This window comes from Meriones unguiculatus, chromosome 19, assembly GCF_030254825.1.
Source record: "Meriones unguiculatus strain TT.TT164.6M chromosome 19, Bangor_MerUng_6.1, whole genome shotgun sequence".
Lineage (NCBI taxonomy): Eukaryota > Metazoa > Chordata > Mammalia > Rodentia > Muridae > Meriones > Meriones unguiculatus.
The window spans coordinates 17,401,192-17,426,517 of NC_083366.1; the positions used below are offsets into that span (position 1 = coordinate 17,401,192).

At 44.3% G+C, this 25,326-nt stretch overlaps 1 protein-coding gene across 10 annotated transcripts in view; it reads right to left on the bottom strand.

Moving 5' to 3' along the window:
* Celf2 (CUGBP Elav-like family member 2) overlaps nt 1-25,326 on the bottom strand; it is an 860,969-nt gene that overhangs the window by 516,509 nt on the left and 319,134 nt on the right. The window contains exon 1 of one of the 10 annotated variants that reach the window (XM_060372816.1): nt 16,753-16,875. The exons of the other annotated variants lie outside the window; for them this stretch is intronic. Coding sequence (XP_060228799.1) covers nt 16,753-16,805 — 53 coding nt within the window. The 5' untranslated portion in view covers nt 16,806-16,875. Of the gene's footprint in view, nt 1-16,752; nt 16,876-25,326 lie in introns of those variants that run through there. 10 annotated transcript variants of the gene reach the window in all.

Consider the following 25,326-nt stretch of genomic DNA (forward strand, 5'->3'; position numbering starts at 1 on the left):
CCAAAAGCTAAGAAAGAACAAGCAAAGTGGGCGTGGAGGCCAATTTACGAGAAAAGACCCAAACTATGCAACGCAGACGTGAGGAATCGTAATCTTTTCCCCCTCTTTTTGGACTTTGTGGTGTTGGAAGTTTCTATGCAACTATTTAGTTTCATTCTCTCTCTAATAGGCTTGGAGAGAGCAAGCCTGGGTCTGCTGATTTACTGTGTGGAGAGCTGGAGGAAGTAAGCAAAAGACAAGGAACCTAATTTTATGGCTACAAAAAAATTAACTAGAGAATTAAAGCTTAATATAGTTTCACCCTCTGGAGAGCTCTGCCTGATTACAGACAGCTTAAAAGCCAGATTCAATAGCATTATACACTAGCCCTGTTTTAAGGGCTTTGCCTAAGATAGGTTCAATAGATAGAAAACCGCGTTTGCTTGCCGTCTGCCTGTATGACAGCAGAATACCAGTCTGGGAAACAGCTGCAGAGGTTTGACTCTTCAACTTCTTTTGTACCAGGTTGGAAGAAAACAGAGCTCAAGACTCATAAGCTATTTCACTCGAAAACCGGCATGTCTCCATCAGACATGAAAAGAAGGACTGTTTCCTCCTTTCCTAAAAAAATATTGAGGTTGGAGAGATGACTCAGTTAGTGAAGTGCTTGCATAGGTCATGAGTTTGATCCAAGAAGGCACATGAAAAGCTAGGTGTGGTGGCCCTTGCTTTTAATCTCAGTGTTGGGGAGGGGAGGCAGAGTCAGGGAGCTCTCTGGTTTTGCTAGATACTCACTCACATCATTAGCTTAATTGGGTGAGTTCTAGGTTTTTACCGAGAGAGCCACTCTGCTCCCCAAAATAAGGTGGTAAAGCCACTGAGGAAGACACCGAAGAAAGACTTCTGCCCCCCAACACAGCACACATGAACATGTATACACACACACACACACACACACACACACACACACCTACTCAGTACAGTGCTTTTCCTTCTTCACAGCTTCTCCTATCCATTGTAGGGGGTCTCCCTGCCATGCAAAATTTGCCTTTTCACCAGGAGGGGAGAGAAGAGCAAAGAGAAGGTCAGAGGTGGCAAACTAAGAGGGAAAACGATCCAATCCATGCTAGGGCAGGGGTTATATAGCTTCTCTTTCCATCTGGAAAAAGTCATCAATAAAATTAAATGTCTAAAAGCAATTGTGTCTCATTTCACTTCCTTCTCTAGTGATCTTCTTGAAGCCCCATTCTGCTATAATTCCAGTTCTTTGATAAGGTGGACTGACACTTTCAATCCAGTAATTTATGGGCAATTTATTGTGAAGTGGCAATTTATTAAGTAAGATCCAAGTGTGCTGAGGACTGTCATAACCAGGAAGCACCTCACTTCACATTCTGCCTTCCTGACTCAGGTTTTCTAGACAGAACCTAAGGGCTTTATTTAGGGGCTACAAATACCTTTGGCAAACTTCTAACTCCTGAATTCTTCTTTTCCCATCTTCCATCCCTCATTGCATAATTGGACAAAAGTCATAAAATGTAAGCTCCCTGATGTCCCATTACACTGATTTAGATTTGGGTTGAGCTGTAAGCTGCCAAGCACTCTGAGAGTCTCAGACTCTGGGAGGAAATGAGGGAAACCAGGTGACCTCATCTGGCCCGCAGCCAGCTCTTAACCCTAAATCTCTCCACAAGTTCTACTTCTGCTCTACGGTGACTGTGATGAATGGCCCATCATGGACTGGGCAAAGAGGCATCATCGATCACCAGAAAATGTTAGCTTCCCTGGGATGCCACAGCTCCTCGCTTCCAGTGACCTGGTACACATTCAACCCAGCATTTTGTTCCACGATAAACTATGGCCAAATCAAAAGGGAGAGGTGAATCTGAGGGTAATGAAGACAGGGATACTGGATTAAGAACCTAAGGCACCAAGAGTCAAATTTACAGTTTTTCTGAAGTCATGTGTTTGTGGGGTCAAAACTTTAACTGTTCCCAGATGCTTTCCTCCATTTTTGTCCATAATCCTTCCAGGGACGGGTTTTTAAGGATTCTCTTCTTTTTTTTACCCTTCCCTTGGTCTCATATTTTGATCATTTTCTTTAAAGAGATGGACTATGGCCATGAATTGATAATTTTTTTTTTTTTTTTTTTTTTTTTTTTTTTTTTTGGTTGAGGGCAAATGCTCAGCCTTCCTTAGGTGATGTGTGCTCTGTTCTTTGTCTCATTTATAACCAAAATGAGAGGTGATCTCAGGCCCATGAAAAAGCCTTCCCCAAGCTCTTTCTTCCTGCTCCCTTCTTCCTCCCCATCCTTCAATCCTTGCATACTTTGCCTTCTACCCATGTCCGTGGTCCAGGTCATCCTAAGCTCACTTAGCACATAGCAGTGTTAGAAATTCACTCCCTTTCGTTGCTTTTCCTGGCTCCTACTTTCTACAGATTGAAAGGTCTAAAGCTCACTAGAACATATGTTGTCTATCAGCTCACCCATAGTGATGATAACTATGACCTGGGGCCAAATCCAGACTGCTACCTGCTTTTGTTAATAGTTTTATTGGTGTAGATGACACTGTAGAGCAACAGGCACTCAGTTTTTATGACAGAGTTATTTTAGCACAACAATGACAGAGGTGACTACACTTGACTATTAACTCTCAAGGGTCTAACATCTGTTGGCCCAAGTAATAATAAATTGAAAATAGGAAAAAAAAAAAACCCCACCAACATAGGCCTATACTAAATTTATATATATGTCATTCCTTGAAATACAGTACAACTATTTACAGTATTTATGCTGCATTAGGTATGATAAGTAACTTAGAAAGGATTTAAGTATATGAAAGTATATGAATCTCTTGTATGAAAACAGTATGCTTCTTTTTTTGTCATTTTATTTTGTTTTGGGATAGGGCCCAGGCTGGATTTGAACTTCCTGTACATGGGAGGATGACCATGAACTCCTGGGCTGGGATTAGAAGCTTGTATTCCCTCTCCAGGTTTATGCAGTGCTGAGGATAAACATGGCTTCCTGCATCACAAACAAACATTCTTCCTCCTGAACTGCTTCCCTCGTCTCACTATGGCATTTTTGAAGAAGGGCTTTTAGCATCAGCAGACTTTAGTATTGCAGGCACTTGGTTCTGGAACCAACCTCCTCGGAGTACCAAGGATGACCGTAGCAGTAGCTGATCATATAGTTAGTAAGGGTAGCATTTGCTCATTCGCAACTTGACAGGAAAAAAAAATTAAAAAATAATTTAAGAACCTTAAATGACTTTCAAAATTGGAGGAAAACATGGAGTTAGTCAATTGGCATGGAGCACGTCTCGCCCCTGGGGGCAATGGTCTCCTGAACCTACTCAGACCTTGGACACCACCACTGCTAGTTCTAGAACTGACGCAGGATGCTCCAACGAGGGGTTAAGGCTTCTCATAATATTTCCTATAAGCCCACACCTGTTTGTCTATATCCCCCATTTTTATTCATTATTAGCCAGATAGAGCCAAGTAATTGTGGTAATGATACTCGCTTTTTTTTAAACCCCAATGCTAGTAAAGTTAGGTATGCCCTGGTTACTCGCATGCCTCACTGGGTGCCTATGCCCATTGATGCCCCTCACGCTATGACTCTCTTCAGACAGAAAAGGGATCTTGGAACTACAGCCACCATTGTTACTACCATCTCATTGACGGCTGTTGGAGCTACCACCAGGGCATTAGCCATGAGTCATACTGGGCAGACTGCTCAGACCCTGAATAATCATTTAGCCAATGTAGCTCATGCCTTAGTTGTACATAAAGGAATTAATGCTCAACTAAAAGGAAGCTTGATGGTGTTCAATCAGAGGATTGACCTCTTGCAGGAGCAAATTGATACCCTATGGCAAATCGCTCAACCTGGCTGTCAATGAAAGTATGCTGGACTTTGTGTCACTAGCATACAACATGAGAATTTTTCCTGTGCTGCAAATCTGTCTAAACAATTGTCTAGCTATATTTTAGGTAATTGGACTGGAGAATTCGATACTACGATGGAGCAGCTGAGAGTGGCCATTGTCACAGTAAATTCTACCAGAGTGGACGCAGGACTAGCCACAGGATTATCAACATGGATTGCTGCAGCCATGAATCATCTGAAGGAATGGGCGGGCATGGGAGTGTTAGCAGGCCTTCTGGTGTTGGTCTCCTTGGTTTGCCTGTGGTATATATGCAAGATTAGAGTCTCACAACAGTGTGATGCAGCCATGATCATTCAGGCCTTTACAGCCATTGAAGCAAGACATTCTCCCCAAGCATGGTTGGATACCATAAAAAGCTAAAATGATACGCTCAGGATGCAAGGCTAAGCACTGCACTCAGGGTCAGCCGCTTTGGACCCAGAGAAGAGCATGTCTGATTGCATGCGGGTTGATGCCCCAGGTCCCGCCTCTGAGAAAAAGGTATCGGACGGGTCCGATGCTCTTTGGGTGGATGACACCTAAATGAACATCTGTACAAAGTCCCAATTTATTTCTAATATCAGAGATCAGACCTCTACTCTTGCCTGATGCGTCTAAAACAAAAAGGGGGAACTGTAGAGAGCTGCAGAATGCTATGCCTTAAAGATGGAGCTGGTTTCCACCTTCCACCTTCCCGATGGTGAGTGCTCTCTGTCACGAACAACTCCACATTTGGCTAAGGCCGAGGATCTGGCTTGCTTCCATGTATGTGGACCTATCTGCATTGCCCCCGTGGCATGCCTGGGTTGGCTACCCAGAGGCTATTTAAGCTGTGGGCTGGCTTTCCCCGGGGTCCGAGGATTGTTCAATGTTCCTGAATAAACTGCATTGAAAAAAAAAAAATTGCAGACCCTTGTTTCAGACCATGGCAGACAAGGCTGAAGTATTCAGCTACCTGAAGCTGGTAGGTTCCTAACAGACAAAGGCTTCAGCGTTTCCTCTCAATCACTCACTGGTTCTTCTCTCTACAGTGTTAGTAGAGAAAACTTCATAGTCTGACGTGGTTCTAGACCACCCAAGGTAGAAAAATCAAGCACCCCATATAATTCAGTATAGCTCCAAAACTAAGTCGATTGTAAGTTCTTACTTTGCTTGCTTGTCACTGTTTCTCTCAGGCCTGGAGGGTCCCACATATGGCCATATCCAGTAGCATATAGGAAATATATATATATATTTTTGAACCTCCAGTTGAGAAACTAAAGAACACTGTTGTGATTTTTCCATCCTTAACCATTCTTGGAAATCCGTAGTTTACACCTGAGCTGAAATATTCCTGGGTTCCCCCAAAATTGTAACATTAAATATCATGCATCATTTGTGCTATGGTTTGAATGTGAAATGTCCCCCACAGGCTCATATACTAGAGACTGAGTTCCCAGAAGGCAGGATTAATAGAGGGATGTGAGCCGGAAAAACTAGGTCACAGGAAGAGATTCCTTGAGTGCTCTCTTGTCTCTGCCTTTCTGTCTTACCTCAGTCTGATTCCTGGCCTTCCTCACTGTAACTAAGACAGATCGACATCTCTGAAATTAATAATTCCTCCTTTTGAGTTGTTTCCATCTGGTATTTCTTTTCACAGTGAAAAGTAACAGTACAATCTACATAGAAAAGAACTACGTTTGTTACATAGTTTAGAGGTGAAGAAAGAACCATCGCAGTGGGCCTTCAAATGGGGGACACGTGTAACGTAGAAGAATGAAGAAATTAAAAAATGAAAAACAACTACTGAATTCTCATGGTTATCTAGACACCATCACTTGTAGGGTGAGAACCAAGTACTGAGGAAATTTGGAGACAAGAAGATGAATGATCTGATTATGATTCTCCGGGAAATTTACACTCAGGAGCTCATGTGTGAGCCAACCCTTTCAATCCCTGTGAAACGAAGCCCAGCTTCAGAGAGCTGTAACGAAGCGCGTACCCCTAGTCACGCCGATGATGATGATGGTGGTGGGCAGGAACCCGAGCGAAGGCTCCGCAGCACGGCTGGGCATCGCTTAAAATAACAAACTTAAATAAAGGGCAGCATCTTTCCGCTTCACAAAATCTTTCATTTTGCTCACCGGGAAACAGGATGAAAGAGGTAAAAAGCGTCGCTTCCACGGGCCCCTAACAATTCTTTCTGCCTCAGACATTTGTGTCTCTATAAGAATGAAAAACTGGCGCCACGGAAGACACAAAGTGGAGTTGTATAGCCATGGATAACGGAACACCTGCAACCTGGATTGATGGCGATGTTCGTCCCCGCAGGACTAGACGCACGATTGCTGAAGCCGGCGCGTGTCAGCACGACTCATGCCTGCAACGGCTGATTTACATGATAGCTCTAGCTCAGAGAAGGAACCTCCGAAAACAGATTTGTAGTTTAGTCCATCAACTCTACAGAAGGATTGGGAATAGAAGAGCCTTGAAAGAAAATGAGGATCAATAGAAAGAGAATTGCTTTGCTTCGAGAAAAACTCGAATGAGTAGAAAATGGATTCGCAGTATCACTTAGAGGTGGGATTCATGATGCGGGGGGGGAAGGTGTTTCTGCTCCGCTCTACACTGATCATGACTTTATAGATGGGGGATTGTTAGTTACAATCGGGTTCAATTTCTCATTTCAGAAATGAGGAATGTGTGGGTGTCCATCCACATACTGGCTCAGCGCAACACGGCAGCACGGATACAAAGAATGCAGGCTGGCCACTGAAGGCGGCTCGGCCGGGAAATCACTTGATGACCTGATTTTGGTCCTTGGAACCAGGTGGTAGAAAGAGAGAACTGGCTCTGAAAAGTTGTCCTCTGATTTCACACATGCAGTCTAGCATGCACGCACGCGTGCGCACACACACACATACACACACACACACACACACACACACACACCATACCTGTGTACAAATCTGATAAGCGAAAATTTTAAAAAGTGCAGGTGACAAAAAGACAAATCAGGAATTGCATATCATCAGACCTGGGAATTTCTAGCATAGTAACAGAGCATGTGAGTGTGTGTGTGTGTGTGTGTGTGTGTGTGTGTGTGTATGATAGGCTAGAGTCAGGTAGCAGGAGAGAACTCCCCCTTTCAGTGGACTAGGGGAGGGGGAAGGGGAAAAGAGGGAGCGAAGGTGGAACAGGGAGGAGATAAAGGAGGGCACTTCAATAGGGATGTACAGTGAATAAATTATAAATACATATATGTATATTTTAAAAGACTTAACAAACAAAGTAGAAGATACACATTTATCAGGACATTTGGGGATGAAGGGAGATTCAACTGTTTCGATTCAGCTCAGAGAAATCGTCTAGTTGGGCATGGTGTTTAAATGAGAAGTTCCCAGGTAAAATCAGGACACAACAAGCCTGGGTTCCGTGGATAGGCCCAGGCAAGGCTAGGGCTGTAGTGATGAACCAAGGTATATTTTCTGTCTTTGTAAATTGTGTGGCTTGGGGGTATGAAGGGTATTTTCCTAACACAAGACTTGAAAGAGAAAGAACTCTATTTCCTCTACCCTAACCCGCTGAAACAAAGATGGGAGTCTAGTATGTGATGCGGATAGATGGATGTACACAATTATTCTTCATGCCATCATTCTATAATGGTGACTCTTAGAATCTGGGACACTCTGCCTAAAACAGTGTCTGGGGAGAAGAGGGAGGGACACGGCACATTGAGCTTTTTAGGTCCCTGGTGAAATGTACTCTGACTGGACTCTGCTGAGCCCTCTTTGTAAGTGGCCCACAGCCATGGCTGATGAACACAATAGGCTCAGTGCAAGCAATTTTTTCTACTCCCTGCTTCCCCTTAAAAAGACTTGATTTCCAGTAGTTTAAGTTTAATAGCTTCTAATAGTTTAAGACCACATTTCTGGGGTGACTCAGCTGCTTTCAAACTTTCTGCTTGAGAAAGCTCAAGCAGCCCACAAAAGTGATGGTGAGGTCCAGTGTCTGAACATAGGGCCATCTCTGTTCCTGAAAGATGTTATGTTTCTTCCATAACACAAGAATGTGTCTCTTCCTTAAACACCAAAAGCCATTTCTTTTCCCTAAGGTGCAAAGATTAGGAAATTTAGCAATCCTGCCTCTCACGCTCTGAGGGAGACTAGCCAGCACTTTCTGCTCTGAGACACAGCTGGCCAGATCTGCATCTACACTGACGAACCCTTTGTAATTTTCCACTTTCCTGAGTCTCTGAGGCCCGGAGCACCAGCCCCACCCTGAGCTCCATCATTTTCCCTTCAATATGCTTTGTCTCCCTATAGAAATCAAAGTAAAGTTGGCGCTGGCTTGCTGGGTACCCTACTCCACCGCAAAAGCAGACTGTCGGTTAGAAACTGCCCCCACCAGGTAGCGTCTGCCTTTATTTATTGCAGGCAGACAGTTGACAGCGACTCAGACCTGGATATGGCAGTGGTCGGACAGGACAAGTCTGTGTGCCCAGAGACCAGTCTCTCTCCAGAGTACAGCACAGAGAGATTGTATGCTGGGGATTCTGAGTGTAAGCTCCGAGGCTGTTAGTCTCAGGCAGCTCCCTGCAGGAATAGCAGGAGCTGTAGGCCTTTCTTCACAGACAGTTGTTCCCAGTAGGGATCTCCTCCCTAAGCCTAGAGCTGGGGCTAGTATCTTGTTTCCTTCCTGACTCCTTGTGAAACCTCTTTTGTTCTATTTGGTTCTTCTTGTCCCAGAGAAACTTTCCAGCCTGTGCTGTGGAACTCCCCTCCTTGAATTCCTCTGATGCCATGCACCATCAAGATTTTTACAACTGTCTTTTGCTCATGAGATGGTACCAAGGATGGTTTGGAACTTTGGCAATTTCTGTAGGAAGCCATCTCTCTCCTTCTATCACCTCAGGCTCTACCCCTTCTACCTTCCCTGAATCCTTTGGTATGTCCCTTCAAGCTGCTACCTCCTCTACTCCTTGCTTCAGCCTTGCCTGGCAGTCTCCTTTCCATCTAATGCCCCACGTCCAACAGTTGCTGGGAGTTTAGTCTTGACTGAGAGACTGAATTACCCTCAAGAACAACTACTCCCCAAGAGAAATCTTACAATATTAAAATCAAATATTTAGTGCACGGTGCCCTTCAGATTTCCAAACTGAGGGAAACAGAATAGAGTCTCCTCCATAGACACTGGTGTTAGTACCATTCACTGCCATCTTGAGCAGGCAGACTTTATGTCGCCTTATCCAGCTGAAAAACAGTTTGGATACACATAAAAGGCAGAGTACAGGAGAGTGGCATCTCTTACGTAAACAACTTAGTTCGGCACTATTGCACTTGTAACTGACTCGTGAAACAAAAATATTTGTGTGTTTTGGAGTAAGTTACTAAACTGCTCTGTGTGCCATGTCGCTCAAAGGCGGTAATAGCACTACCCACTCTCAGAGGTTTGTTCTGAAGCTGTGAGAGAGTATAGCGGAGAGCTTAGCGTGCCGCCTGGCACAGGACAAGAACAGAGAGTTCTCCCAGTGGTTCTCAACCCGTAGGTCGCAACCCCTTTGGGGTCACCTATAGCATATTTACATTATGATTCATAACAGTAGCAAGATTACAGTCATGAACTAGCATCGAAATAACACTATGGTTGGGGGTCACCACAACATGAGGAACTGTGTTAAAGGGTTGCAGCATTAGGAGGGTTGAGAACTACCATCCTAACCTCTAGGAAGATGAATTCCTGGTCATCAGGTGACCAGCCTGCCTCTTCCCCGTGGATACTCACAGTTTCTACAGACCTTCCCAAGATATCCTGTAATATGAACCACAGAGCATGTCCACGTGGATGTGTTAAAACACAGCAGGCTCTCCTGGACACATTTGGAATTTATCTCGGAAACTTTGTCAGGCATATGAAAGGAAAATGTATGTTAATGGAGCTAGAAGGATCAGTGAAAAAGAAAGATTTGCTATTCTCATTAATGGGAATTTCTCACAAAGCAAATGCTTGTTTTATTTATTTATTTTTTTTAGTGCTTCCTGACACATCCAAACATTTAAGGGATGTGGCAAACTATACATTTTCTACAGACTATAATCATCATTGTGAGATCAAATGCTCATGATTTCAAACATCCCTGACCTTTGAACCAGGCTTTTTAATAATGAGGCAAGTTTATTAATTCATGTTGCTGTATGAGTTTGAAATCCAATTATTTGTCCAAATCACTTCTGTTTTGTTGCTGGTCACATCTTTAAGTCTCCACAAGTGCCAAGTACAACTGATTCCCTGTTTTGGGAAATAAAGTTTTATTAGCTCACAGCAAACCAACTTTGTTCACTTTTTAATCCATGTCTGTCATGATGCTATAATAGCAGGGGTTGGCCATGACAGTAATTGTACAGCCAGGAAATCTCAGGCATTTACTACTGGCCTTTCACAGAAAAAGTTTTCCAACTTCTACCCCAGATCATTTGCTTATCTAGAAAGAATAGATTCCATTTGAACAATAAAAAGGCCTCTTAGGCTCCCAGGCAGAATCACAGATAATTCCCATATTACTGAATCAAGTTTTTTTGCTGGCTGGTACAGAATTACCACAGGAACTGAGAACCATTCATTCATTTTTCATTGACTGTGAGAGCACCAAGCCACCATGAAAAACACAGGAGTTACAGTGTGAACAATACACAGAACCCCTGGCTATGTAGAGTTTATGGTCAGATAAGAGAGACACTAACCAGTCCATTCACTCGTGCCTTACTCAGTGTTTCATTGTCTGCTCAAAAACAGCGAGAGTATTTTAGCCGTTGGGTATACAATAATTAAACCTATGAATTATAGACCACAATGAGGGAGGCAGAGACAACAAAATCAAATACGTCTGAAAGTAGCAGGGCTTTGGCAATGCTGTGTTGAGAGTACGAGTCCAACTATAACACACGGACATCTTTTTCAGTAAAAAGTAGTCAGACCTAGAAAATATCCCTGCTTCGGGAGCGGAGGCCCTGGACAGTGCCTTCCGGATGATTCTGGGGTGGGAGTTGGGAGAGGCATTGCCGAGATGACTGCCCTGCCAGTAGCTAAGGAGAAATTTCCAGGTAAGGGGAGGCAGTAGCGAGTGCAATTAAAGCCCACATGGGGTGGCTGTCTGTATGAGAAAGGGGATGATCAGAGTTGGGGGAGCAACAAGAGCTGGGAAAGAAGGAAGAAAGACAGCTGGAGAGGCTGTCCCAGCCCTTGTCAGATAGGGCTAGGAGGAGGGCACTGGCTTTTCTCCTAGGAAAGTAACAGGATCTGATGGGTGGCTTTGGGAATGTTTACATTACCCACTTGTATGCACAAACAGTTGAAGCCAGAGGAAGGGTTGGCAAAGAGAGAGGTCCTGAAGAGTAGAGACCCACCGGGGTTGAGGGAGTGTTTGTATGTAAATTAAGATTGAAAACAAAGAATCAGGGAATGCGGCTACTTTTCTTTTTCTTTATTTTCATTTTTTTTTTAAATTTTATTTTATTTTTAATATTAATTACAATTTATTCACTTTGTATCCCAGCTGTAGCCCCCTCCCTCATCTCCTCCCAAGCCCCTCTCCAAGTCCACTGATAGGGGAGGTCCTCCTCCCCTTCCATCTGACCCTAGCCTATCAGGTCTCATCCTGCAATGTCCTCCTCTGTGGCCTGGCAAGGCTGCTCCCCACTCAGGGGGAGGTGATCAAAGAGCCAGCCACTGAGTTCATATCAGAGGCAGTCCCTGTTCCCATTAGTAGGGAACTCACTTGGACACTGAGCTGCCATGGGCTACATCTGAGCAGGGGTTCTAGGTTATCTCCATGCATGGTCCTTGGTTGGAGTTTCAGTCTCAGAAAAGACCCCTGTTCTTATTTGAATACCAGGATGGGTAGTGGTGTGCTTCAGTAACCTACCAGAGCAGGGAGAGGAGGTCCTAGGGGACCTAATAGACAGCGTTTACTTCCCATTCAGCTTCTGATGTCTGTACAGCCCAGGATGGGCTCTGCTGAGAATCCTAGGTGGACCTGTCTTAAATTCTGTCAGGACACATGGCAACAGTGATACAGATGGGGGAGAAAATCCCTCAATGAAAAGACGAAAGTAAGAATGGTATAAAGCTTGGCCTATTAATGAGCCTGTGATTCCCAGTCCCTTCTAGCACCCAGTTCCCTCATCTTGATATGAGAATAATAAACTAGGAAACAAGGCCCTCTGATAGAAGGGAAGCAGGAGTGTGGCAGGGTGAAGAGAGGCCATGTGCTCAGCATTTTATTTCCTATTTAGTTTTCTTCACTATTATCTTTCTTTTTACCTTTGAAGCCATACCATAACAGGAAATCCGATAGTCATCATACTGCTGCCAGGCTATTTTCTTTGTTCTTTCTCTTTCTCTTTCTTTTTTTGTGACGCTATAGAGTTTGTGCTTTCCCAGAGGTCAAAAGGGGAGACTCAAGGTTGGAAGTTGTTGGTGTGTCTTTTGGTAGCAGCAGGTTTCTTTTGTGTACCTTGGGTAGAGAAAAATGAAAACAGCCAACAACTCTGTCTTCGCCCTTGATTTTGCCACACGACAAACAAGGACCTAGGATGGAGCGCTACAACTACAAAGGGTTTCATGACCTAGAGATGTGCCTGGCAACAACAGTATATTAATAACCAATTTTTTTTGAAGACTGTCTTAGGGTTTCTATTGCTGTAAAGAGACATCATCACCACGGCAGCTTTTAGAAAGTAGAACATTTCATTGGGGCTGGCTTACAGTGCAGAGGTTTTATGCATTATTGTCCTGATTGGAAGCATGCGGCATGCAGGCAGACAAGGTGCCGGAGAGGCAGCTGAGAGTTCTGTATTTGGATCAGCAGGCAGCAGGAAGAGAGAGACACTGGCCCCAGCATCTGAAACCTCAAAGGTTATCCTCAGTGATATGCTTCTTCATACAAAACCACACCTCCTCCAACGAGGCCACACCTCCTCCAACCAGGCCACTCCTCCTCCAACGAGGCCACACCTCCTCCAACCAGGCCACACCTCCCAATAGTGCCACTCTCTGTGAGCCTATGGGGGCCATTTTCATTCTCACCACCACAAAGACATATTCAAGAAATCTTTCCATTTCAATGTCCTATCTTACAACACTCAACTGTGAGGCACACACTTAAACTTCACCTCTCTTGCAATGACTTTTTAGTAGCAGCAGCTGCAGCTGGACTCCAGGCCACTTCCCTGACCAAACACTTGAAAACATTCCAGGTTATATGGGCTTGAACACCTTTCTGCCTTCTGACACCCTGTCGGTGCCAAGGGTTCTACTCAACTGATGATGGGCGAGGGCAGACACCGCTCTTTTCTCTACTGGAATGGGGTCTTGTGCCCAATTTCTCTGGATTGTTAAAGCATCTGTTGACAAAACTCTTACCACAGACAACTGAGAATGGCATGAAGGCACATACCTTGTGCTTCTGCAAGGTTCCCTCGTGGATGTAATTAGGCTCAATCTTTGCTTTTCCTAAACTTTATAGACAGAGAATTACTGTGGGTGAGTAAACAGGTCAGTGAATCAAAATAGCCAACGAGGGGGTTTGGAGCAAGAGTTCAGGCAGTACAGTGCTGCATGAGCCTGAGGATGTGAATTTGGTCCTCAAAACCTATGTGTGGTGGTTTGGGTGAGCAATGTCCACCCCCTAGGCTCAGGTATTTGAACACCCAGTCCCTCACTGTGGCACTGTTTGAGAAGGTTATGGAACCTTCAGGAGGCTGAGCCTTGCTGGAGGGAATACCTCCCTGGGGCTGGGTTTTGAGGTTTTATAGTCTCACCCCACTTCCTGAGCTCTCACAGTTCCTTTTGTCAGGGAATTTCATTAGAACCATAGAAAAGCAATTCATGCATCACAGTCAGTGGGAGAAAGGCCTGGCATGGTGGTGGTCTTATTCCTAGTGTTGAGGAGGTAGAGAAAGGTAGACTCTTGGGGCTTACTAACTAACCAGCCCAGCCTACTCAGCAAGTCTATGCTAATGAGATACCTGCCTCAAAAACAAAAACAAACAAACAAACAAAAGAAAAGAAAAACCAATCTCCCAAACAACAACAATGAAACCAATGTGGACAGAACGTAAGCATGACATCCAAAGTTTTCCTTGGGCCTCCGTGTGCACATGATGCACACGCTCAGTTACTTGCCTGTGCCCTCACACATAAACACACACATAGATATATACACAACTCCCCAGGTTAGCCAAAAGCATGCTTTACAGTAAGCAACTGGGAAATGGAATCAACAAAACTTTACTGATTTCATCCACATTTATAATTTCTTACCTTGGAAAAGGGCCCTACGTAGCCAACAAGTTGCCTGCCAAGGAGTGTATATAGAATGAACTCGCCGGTGCCAAAGCATCTACGTACGAATGTTTATCTTTCCTGGGTCCAAAGCTTTTGCGGCCTCACTTACTCTATGCACAGAATACATTTCACTTGCATAAGGGACACGTTGATGAGGACAGTGACATCACCAGAGTTTGAAGAAGGTTAAGATGGAAACGTTATTTAAGAAGGCCTTTGAAGGACTTCATTTTCAAAGCTTGCCACCATAAGTCATACATGTTCTTACAACCGGAACCCTCCACATCTTCTTGTGCAGTAACATTAAGTTAATCGCCCAAAAAGAATTTTTCAAAAGCACTCTTAAGGTATCTTCCCGTTTTAGAAACAGGTTAGTCGTCAGAGAAAGAAATGGCAAGTGAAACTTATTTTAGCATCTGTTGCCATGAGAGCATTAACAGAAATGCTCTGCCGCATCCCAATTGAAAATAAAGTTTAAGGGGCCAGTGACATGGCTCAGGACGTAGGGGTACCTGTTGCCAGGCCTGAAGAACTGGAGTTTGATTCCCAGAAGCCAGATGGCAAAGGAAAGAATTGATTATTGCAGGTTGTCCCCTTCTCTCTCTCTCTCTCTCTCTTTCTCTCTCTCTCTCTCTCTCTCTCTGATTGTGTGTGCGTGTGTATCAAGAAATAGATTCAATTTTTAAAATATAAAGTTCGACCATGCAAACAAAAATTAACCAAAGGACCCATAGCGGGAACCTTCCCATTGAGAAATCCTGGAATTTACTTAATAAGAGTAGAGAGCTGTACACATATATAAGCTCACTGTGTTGCTGTCAGTACATGCCGAGGCCTGGAAATAACGTATAAGGTAAACATCCAACGAACGAAATAACTCAGCAATCGACGAGCATCACAGAACAACGTTGCCCCTGACCACTAAAGTCATGGCCACGGCAGGTAGCCGAACACAGATATGCTGTAATTTTAAAAAGATTTTAAAATAGTATATACTAGATGATACGCAATGTGCATGTACAGAAAGTCCTAGGATGTAAGATTCAGGACCAGAGGGCAAAGGTGAGATTGATGCCCAGACTCCACGGAAACGCGGAAGGAGAAAACTGTCCCCATGAAACACACCCTCCGCTCCGCTCATGTGGGCTGTGGCCTGGGCGTTCACCCTCAGCCATCTCTCTCACTCGCAACAAAGAGAACAGATAGGGAAAACCAAATGATGCAGTAACAGGAAAAAGAAAAGAAGATGAATATTTTTATTTGTTCTTATTTACGAATATTGCTTTAAAATAACAAAATTAGCTACACACTGCGGCAGAGCTCACGAAAGGGCGCGAAGGAGTCGGCTGACCCAAGGCAAACATCGGTAGCAGGTTCCCAGGCATGTGTATACTTCCCTCATATGTGTTCTGTGCTTGGGCTCTGGGCTAGCTCTGACACGACCAAGTTTTGGAGAATTTGGGAAAACACAAAAACCGACTAGAGCCACTTCCAAGAATAAAAACACCTCTGAATTTTTATATTTTATATTTATATATTTTTATACGTTAAAAGCTGTCCCAAATGCTTTCTCTGGGGAAATACCACTTGCATTAAAGTTAGACTAAACCCATCCCGTCACTGTGGATTCCACCAAAGGTATAGCTTTCACTCAAGTGGGGATGACACGGGAACTTGCCTGTTCTGGCTCAGGTTCTAAGTTCTGTTGTGAAGGAGTCAGAGGCCGCTTTTTCACATTTTTATTATTCATTTGTTTATTTTTGAGGTAGTGTTTTGGTCTGGCCTCAAACTCCCTTTGTAGCCAAGGATGACTTTGAACTCCGGCCTCTACTTCCTGAGTGCTGGGGTTCCGGTCCTGCACCACCATGCTGAGTTTGTGCAGTGCTTGGATCTAACCCAAGGGTCTTCTGTATGCTACCTAAGCGTTCTGTCAGCTAAGCGACTTACCCAGGGCTTACTTTTTTTATTTGGAGAGAGAGAGAGAGAGAGAGAGAGAGAGAGAATTTTTATATACATTCTACCTGATCAGCTGAGTTTGTATATATCAGCTTTTCTAAAACTGACCTGGGAACAGAGGTGAGGGTAGAATTTGCTGGAGGGACACACATATTTTTGGACTCTTCAAGTATAGGCACTATGAGATATATTTTTTTAATAGTTTACTCTTCCATGGGAAATCCCAGAAAGTCTACCATATTCTACTTCATCCCTGAAACAATAATTAAACGTAAGGACTATCTTCAGAGCCAGCTAGCGGTTGGGAGCATTGAAACAGCACTGAGCGTTCCTGAAGAGAGCCTATGCTCTCTGCTCCCCTGCCGTGAAACTTGAGGACCACTTTCACGTGCCCGCCTGCTTAAAGCTGTGTCTGTCTTCCTCCATCCGTGTTGGCCTGTCACTGAAACCCACCGGCAGGCATTTCGGAGGAGAAGTTTGGGCTCTCCTTGGCTGGTGGGGGTGGGCAGGAGCTGGCCTTGAACTGAGATAGGAGAGAAAGCGACGCAGGCCTACCTTAACACTTTCCAGCCCCTCAGGGAGTCCAAGTCAGAGATTAGGGAAACCATTGTCTGAGAGCTGCCGAAGGAAGGCAAATCGGAGAGCAGAGGTGCCAGGACAGGGTGACAGGGACGCGGGCAGAGGCGGCTCTGGGCTGAGGCTGGAGCAGCAGCGCCCAGCAGCGCGGCTCTTCCTCCTTCCAGGACTGATAAGCGCTTGTCCTGGCTTCTCTCCACCCCCTGAATCAATCTTGTGCTCTATTACTTCCCAGACCGGTTCCAGCTCTCCACACCACCCTTCAAAGCCCCTGTAATCTGCTCCAACTGATCAAATTTGACCTTTTTTGTAGCCCACTTTATTCCAACCACAGTTCTCAGTTAAATCTCTCTTTATTAACTCCGTCCTCCTCGGCTTTCTTTTGGAACAAACACAGCTCAAGCCTGAAGCTTCCAGACTTTAGGAGCAATCATTTACAGATTACTGCGGGCTGTGGCCCCCTCGTCCTTTGTATGTGTGGGGGTTCTTCTCCTGCCGCAGAGATTTCCTTTCCTACTCCCTCCAGAAGACCGGTGAGGCTGCTGTCTTCGGGGTCCCCCGGCTTCGGCTCTGAACCTGACTTAGAGCTTCCCTCCGAGGCTGGGATTGCATCACTGCTAAAATTTGTTTTTAAAAAACAATCTGGAGCCATACTGCTAACAAACTCGAATTTACTGTGTTTTCCGGCGTCAATTTCCTACAGTTCTTTCATCCGCGTTGTGCGTCCCCCCCGCGCCCCCCCCCCGCATTCCTTTCTGTCCCGTTAAACTTAACACGAAGAGGGCAATGCACACTCTAAATACGAAGCGAAAAATGTCAGAATTCCTCCCAACTTTTCCCTTTTGTCTTTTATTTAAAACCAAACATCAGGCCTGTGAGATGGCCCAGTGGGTAAAGGCACTTTTTGCCAAGCCTTTGTTGGATTCCTAGGACCCCTACGGTGCAAGGAGGGACCTCCACACAAATGCTGTGCTCTCTCTCTCTCTCTCTCTCTCTCTCTCTCTCTCTCACACACACACACACGCACACGCACGCACGCACACACGCACACATTTGAACGAGTGTCCGTGGTTCCTGGCTTACCCTTCTGTACTGACAGGGTGAGGGATTTCTTTCTTAGCACATGGAATTCTTACTTTCTTAAGCACCACCTTCTGGGCTTAGGCTCATTCTGCTCTGGGGGATGTCGGCCCTTGCCAATGCTTCTCAGCAGCTATGGCAGGACCTTTTCCTCCTGTCACCTGTCCTCACGGGACCCTGGAGGCAGACAACCTTGAAATCACCCAGTCCAGGCTCTCAGACTGTCAACATTTTCCGTTAGAGCCATGAGCCATGTAAGCTCGTGTGCATCTCCTTCTTTTATGCCAATTTCCCCCCGCCCCCTTTTTTTCTTACTCTAATTTTAAAGAGAAGATTTTAGATCATTACCATACTTGGAGAAGGAGCTTGAAGGAAGCAGATTCTCCAGTGCATGCAGAGCAGATGGAAGCCCGCACAGCGGCCTCTTATCTTTGTTGAAGAGCAAGTTTAGAGGCTGGGATGTAGTTCAGTGCTGGCGCTGCAGAGGTCTTGACTGGTTACCTTTGAGGTTCTGGGTTTGAATCCTCCCAGAACCACAAGAGAAGATGATTTAGGGCTGTTAGGGACTGCACCAGCACGAGGCATCCCTCAGGGGGAGGACATGGTGTGAGGCAGAGAACGCTCTTGGAGCACCCTTACACTCCAGGGGAAGATTGGTGGGGCAGAGAGGGGTTTACACTTTCGTCCACTTTCTCACCTGCTAGATAGAACTCGCCAAAAGTTGAAACTAGAAAATAAAAGGAGAGTGTGTGCGAATATGAATATATCTTGCAACTACCGTGTGTTTTATTTTATTTTATTTTCTCAGCGTTTCCAGAGAAAAAAGTAAAACCTGCTTTTGGGAGGTCTTATTGTCAAAGTTTCTAGACACTCCCCAAACCTCTCCCATTTTTAATCTCCTCTCTCCTTTCCTCTTCTGCATGTCCCCTACCCCAGTTCTTAAGATAGTTGGTTAACCCTCAACGTAGGGTTACTTTCCTTCACAGTCATAAATATCGTCCTAATGGCTGTGAATGACACTCTTCAAAAGTGTGACTATCTTCATGCTAAAATTAAAAGACAATTTCATACCTTGTAAAAAAAATCACCACCTCTCTAGGGCTTTCTGCTTCTATCTGGGCTGTTTGTGGCATCCCAGTGTGAAGCTGGGGCCATGTCATAATCATGTGTAAACATTTGCATAACGGCTTTTAATCCCCAAGTGCTTCATCCAATGTGGCTAATAGCAGTAGCCTTCATATAGAGTTGGTTTCCAAAAGGCTGCCAGTGCTCAGATAATTAATAAAGTGTTTTTCCCTTCAGAAAGTTAGTAAGAGAAAAACAAAAGATTACCATGAAATAGTTTCTGCAATTATAATGACATCATCCTTATCTCATTAGCCCACTGTACCACAGGGATCCGGATCCGGGGAAGGGAGAGCAATGAGGCCTTCATGCTTAGAGATCAGGGTTAATGGGGGGAAAAGGGGCGGAGGGGCTAGGCTCTGGGCCAAAGGACAAATGGATAAACATGATCCTAAGTTGTAAAGTAATTTATTTTGTTTTGTCTTTCTTAGACAGGGGTCTCACTGTAACCCAGTTTGTCCCTACACTCACTCTCTAGCCCAGGCAATTCCCCTGCCTCAGCCTTCCAAGTGTGCAAAAATTACAGGCGTCAGACATCATGCCTGGGAAAATAGTAATTTTGAGCAGTAGGGTTTTCAAAACATTTTAAAAGATAGTAAGTAGAATCTTTCTTTCAAACAGAACTCTGCATCAAGACATAAGGAACAGATAAAGCGAAAGTCTCTCCAAGAATAGAGCCCAGACTGATTTTCACATGTGGTGGTACATTCGCTCCTCGTGGCTAACTCGTTTGTGAGACCAGGCACCAGTGGTATTCTTGTCTTCCTGAAATAAACTGGGGCTCCGGGCTTGAAGAAAATAAGCAATTGGCTTGATCCCCAGGCACTGTGCTAGGCATCTGGGCAGTCACAGCCCCTCACTCTTCTCCTCTCCCGGCAGAGCACACTCTCTTGAGGGTGGGGATGGAGTGGGGATCTCTCCCTGTCACTCCCAAGAGTGCACAACAGCATTTGAAACCAAATTCCTGCAAGCCTTTATGGATGAGGGAGAGAAATGATGCTATATATATATTTCAAGGTTCAAATATCTTACATGCAATACACATTCATTCTATACTTTTAATTGAGGCAAATTTTCTTTTTTACCTTGTTCCTCATTCTTCTGTTTCTGCTACACTGAATGTTCATACCAAATGCTCTGGTTTTCTGTTCTGCCTTGGTTTTTGAGACAGAGTCCCTCTATGTGGTACAGACTGGACTTGAAATCTCTGTGAGCCTCTTGCCTCAGTCTCCCAAGTCCTGAGGCAAACCAGATCAATCCACTAGTTGTTAGGCCATCAGAATTATGAATTTCCTATCAGGTCTGAGTGTGCTGACTGCAGAGAAACAAAACTATTGCTTTGTTCAGATCCGAGCCGGCTACTTATCTGGAACACAGCAAGCCAACAATAAACATTTTATTCTCAGAAGTGAAATGTTAAGTTCAGCCTTGAGAAAGTACATTTTCCCTCTGTATCACCATGTGAACTGCTGCGAAGTTTCATTTTTTGTCTTATTTTTCTCAATTTTGATAAAGTGACTCCGTTACATGAAATGATTTTGTTGCTGCGGTTTCAGACAGAGCCTCACTGTATAGCACAGGCTGGCCTTGAACTCTGATTTTCCTGCCTCAGCCTTCTGAATGCTGGGATTGCAGGCATGTACCATCAAGCCTGGCTGTTGCTGCTTTTGCTTTTTTTAAAATTTAACACTTTCTCCTTTTCTTCCCTCCCACATACATACACATATACTTATGTGTATATGCCTCTTTCTATGAGTGTATACAGCTCTTTCTTTCTCTGTATGTCTCTGCTTGTATGTAGGCCTCTCTCCGTGTATGTCTTTCTCTGTGTATATGTGCGTGTGTGCACATGCTTCCTCTTTCTCTGCATGCATGTAAGTCTCCTCTGTGAGTATGTCCTTGTGTATGCATGTTTATGTCTAGTGTGTATGTCTCTCACTGTCTTCTCTCTCTTTGTGCGTGTATGTGAGTGTAGAGGTCAGAGGTAAATCGTGGGTGGTGTTGCTCAGGTGGCATATGCCTTGTTAAGACAAAAAATTTCACTGGCTGAGCTAGTCTGGCTGTATAGCAAGCTCCAGGCATCTGTCTCTACTTGGGTCTGTGGGTACGAGTGGTACCCGCCATGCCCAGGCTTTTATGTAGATCTTGGGACTCAAACTCAAACTCAGGCTCTCATCCTTATGTGGCAAGCGCTTTACTGAATGAGCCATCTCTCTAGCCCTGTTATTTCTTAGTTGGTCTTCAGGAATCAGCTCTGAGATTTTTTTTTCTTTCATTGAAATATATATATATATATTTTTCATACACTATATTCTGACTTTAGTTTCCCTTCTACTTCTCCAAGCTCCTCCCCACTTCCCCAGCTCCAAGATGTTTCTGTGAAATGTAGATAAGGCAAAATTAGTGGCTTTGTGTTATTACCATCAGTAAGACAAAGCATCCATTCTTCAGCTAACCAACATCTCCCTGATACTCTTTTCTCTTCTTTTCGTTTCTTCAGAGAAGATAGAAAAGTGAAACTATGACCCAGGTTCTAAGCGAAAAGGAAATCCACTATTTTGCCTGTTCTGTCCAAACCAGCAGAGCGGTGGGGCCGGAGGCTCCTCAGACTCTGGGATGACAATCATGTGGGAAGCAGACAGATATGCAGAGTCCCAGTCAGGGGACGGCCAGAGCCTGAGACTCCTGCACTGTACGCTAGGCCTCTGCTGACAGCAGTCTGGGCAACTTTAATCCAGGAGGTTAATGCCAGCCAGCAAGCGGAGCCATTCCTGCTTCTGTGGCACCCTGGGTGGCTCTGCTATGGCCCAACGTGTATCACTGGAGCCAAAAGCAAAACACTGGAAACTCAGCAGACATGTCCGAGGAGTAAGAAACACCTGATGCTCGAGGCAGCCAAATGCAGAAAAAGCATTTACCACCAACTGTACGTTCAAGTAGCCACCTAAAGGGCTCAGATAGATACGGGATCTTCCTGTGTTTCTCTCCTGTCAGTGTTCAGGTTCTTAGTAGTGAAGAAATCATTGACGTGTGTGTGTGTGTTGGATGTAGGGTATTTCACTGAACTGGAATCTATCCAGTTTGGGTAGGCTGGCCAGACAGCCTTCTGGAGTTGTGCCGGTCTTTGCCCCACAGTACCAGGCATGCGCAGGTTTTTACACGGGTGACACGGCCTCGAATTCGGGTCTGCCCGCTTGCACCTCGTCATTCCCTGATGTTTTAAAAGTTGTATTCTCATTTCAATAAAATATAGTTTCTTTCTAGGAATTTTAATTTCCTGGAAGTTTTCTTGTTTTGGTTTTAAATAAAGCTTGCTTCTCTCCTACTTGTTTCCTGTTCTGCTACTTCCTGACAGAGACTGCGGTTCTGCATGTTCCGGTCTTCCCCTTCAACATAGCTGCCAGATCTCACCTTCTCAAATGGCTGAGCGCCTTCTCTGACGGATGTGGAATGACGACCTGGAAATGTGTTCCGCCGCTGGGAGAGAAGGCTTCCTGGGCTCGAGGATGTGTGAAAGTTTTTGAGTTGACAGATGGAAGGAGCTAAGAAGCTTGCATGCTTGTCCTTGACCCTGGAAAGTTCTAGGAGGCTCTACGTGCTTTCTATGGAACCCAGAGCAGATCAGGGTCACCAGATAGAACACAGCCTGCTAGGCGTATGTTGCACTTCAGAGAAATAGCAGATCATATCTTAGTATAATTATGTCCCTAAATACATAAAGACATGCACTAAAGCTTTTATGTTATGTTTTATATCTATCTATCTATCTATCTATCTATCTATCATCTATCTATCTATCATCTATCTATTTGGAAACTTCAATTTCAGTTGTTGGCTCTGTGTTTTCTTTTGTGGGATCTGGCATTCACAAGACAGTCTCTGTCTCTTTTCCAAGAGAAAGTTTCTTTTTGTAGCCCCTGGCTCTCCCAGAATTCCCTCTGTAGACCAGACTGGCCTTGAACTCACAGAGATCTGCCTGCCTATGCCTATGGAGTGCTGAGATTAAAGGTGTGCACCACTACCTCCCAGTGTCAGAATAATTTTCAAATAAAAATATTAGCATCACTGTTAAGATTATCTGTTATTTATCTGTGTCTGTAATGGTTCCCTTGATGTTACTGATAAAGTATTGAAATATATTCATGTATTTTTAAAGCTTTATTTTATTTTTAATTATTTTCTTGAAGCTTTCTAGTGTATTAGAATACCAAACACATTGTATTACAATTTTTATCACAAGCCACACAGAGAAGCCCCACTCCAGCTTGTTTTTGATCAAAGAAGTAATTTAAAGAGAAACAATAACAAAAAAGCAGTCTGTTCACAGGGATGCTATATTTTCTTGCTTTTGCTTCACGCTCCTCCCCTCAGAAGCCGGCATAGGGAAGGGTTAACTGTTAATCTTCAGTTACACAAAAAACCTTGTAGATATCTTCACTTAACGGTGTCTGAAGAGACAAACTTCCCAAGACAGCATTTTTCTTCTTTTAGATAAAGGAATGTAGCTTTAATGGAATTCCAAGTGCTTTCGTGTTTTACTTGCAACCTCTGATGCTATGAAAAGCCCCGGAACAAAGACACATGTTTTGGTGCTTCGTCAATGACTGAAGAATTACGATTCCAGAACACTATAAACTAAACAAAAATAAAACAAAACAAAACAAAACAAAAAAGCCTGAAGGATATCTAAACAGACAGCTTTGAAACCTGCTAAGAAAAGCGGAAGGGCCACTGTACAATAATTCAGGGTCCACATATTTATTGGTATGTTTTTCCACTGGGCTTGAGGCCTCCTTTAAAGACTGGGAAGGAATGCTGTTTCTCATTTGGAATCGTGTTCAGCTGCACAGGAGAGCAAAGTGGAGTGGAGTCAGGAGGGGGAAGTTGGGTCTTCGCCAGACATATTTGAAAAGTGAGAAAGAAAGGAGGTGGAGGGACTCGCACCCAGCCGGCTGCTTTACATGCCATTCAGAGGAATCACAGGCCAAATTCAGTCCATCCAGGAAGCAAAAAATATTAGAGCTTTACTTAACTCCTAAGTTGCCAGAACAGATGCAATGTTCAAGCTGTATTCTTCTAATTTCCTGGCTCGTCTTTGTTAACACGGGTGGTTTACAGTGACAGACATAGAGAGATGTTCAAAAGAGACGTGTTTTGTTTGGTCTCCATGTTTTGCGCCAGGGAGTAAACCCTGAATATTGATCTCCCAATTTTTTTCCCTTTTGTTTCGCTTTGCACTGAACAGGGCATTGTGTTCTTCTGGACTGTAGGCTTAAAGACTCAACTCTTTGTCAGTTTGAAGAGGGGAATCTGAGTTTCAGAGCACAGCCAAACACACGAGCCAAGTTGCCCATCAAGGACACAATGCCAGCTTCTGCTCTAGGACTGCCTTGCTTGGATCATTGCCCTGGGATTATCAAGGAGGAGGCAAGCCTTCCCCTGAGGCCACAGAGGTAAATGCCAACAGGCTTAAATGGAGTTGAAATCTCTAGCCATTGTCAGAGATCTAAACAGTTGCTTACCTGTTCATTTCCCTGGTGGTAACTAGACACACTAGAGACTGACGGCAGGAACACTCTGTTTTCACTTTCTGCTTTTGGGCTGATGAACGCCTAGCCCAGAGACTGTAAAGGACTCTCATAGTGAATGCACAGTACAGGTGAGCCTGCCTCTGCATGGCTGCTTAGTCACTAGGAAAGAGTATCTTCTACTGACAGTCAGGAAGAATGGTGAGGGTGTGTTTGAGCCGTAAATGTAATTTGAGTTGACTAGTTATAAGAAAGAGCAATGTGATTTTAGACAAATCTTCTCCATGAATATAGTTAATCCACAGATCAGGCCACGGGGAAGAAGCCTGAAGTTTACTATTAGAGCAATGGAATCTCACTGTTTGTTCACCTGCTCCCGGACTGGAGCATCTCACTAGCTGGTGTTCTGAGCCGTATAACTAGAGCAATATAATGGCCACCTGCCTAAAATAATATTGTGGCGTAAACACAAACGCCCCTCATAGACTCTTGTTGTTTTTACATACTTGGTCTCTGGCCGGTAGTGCAGTTTGGGGAAGTTCTGGAACCTTTAGAAGGTGGAGTCTTGCTGGAGGAAGTGCATCGGCAGGGGCAAGCTTTGTGGTTGTATAACCTGGCCTCACTTCACGCCGAAAACAAAATTAGTTATCACGCAGTGTGAACAGTTAACTACAGAGGTAAATCCACAGAAAATTGGAGGAAAAAAGCCACAGGAGTAGCAATTTCTAACTCTGCTCTCAAGTAAAAGCAATTACAAAGGATCTTCTTAAATAAAAAGCAATTATTAAAAAACGATAAGAGGGAGAGTCAGTTTTCCTTA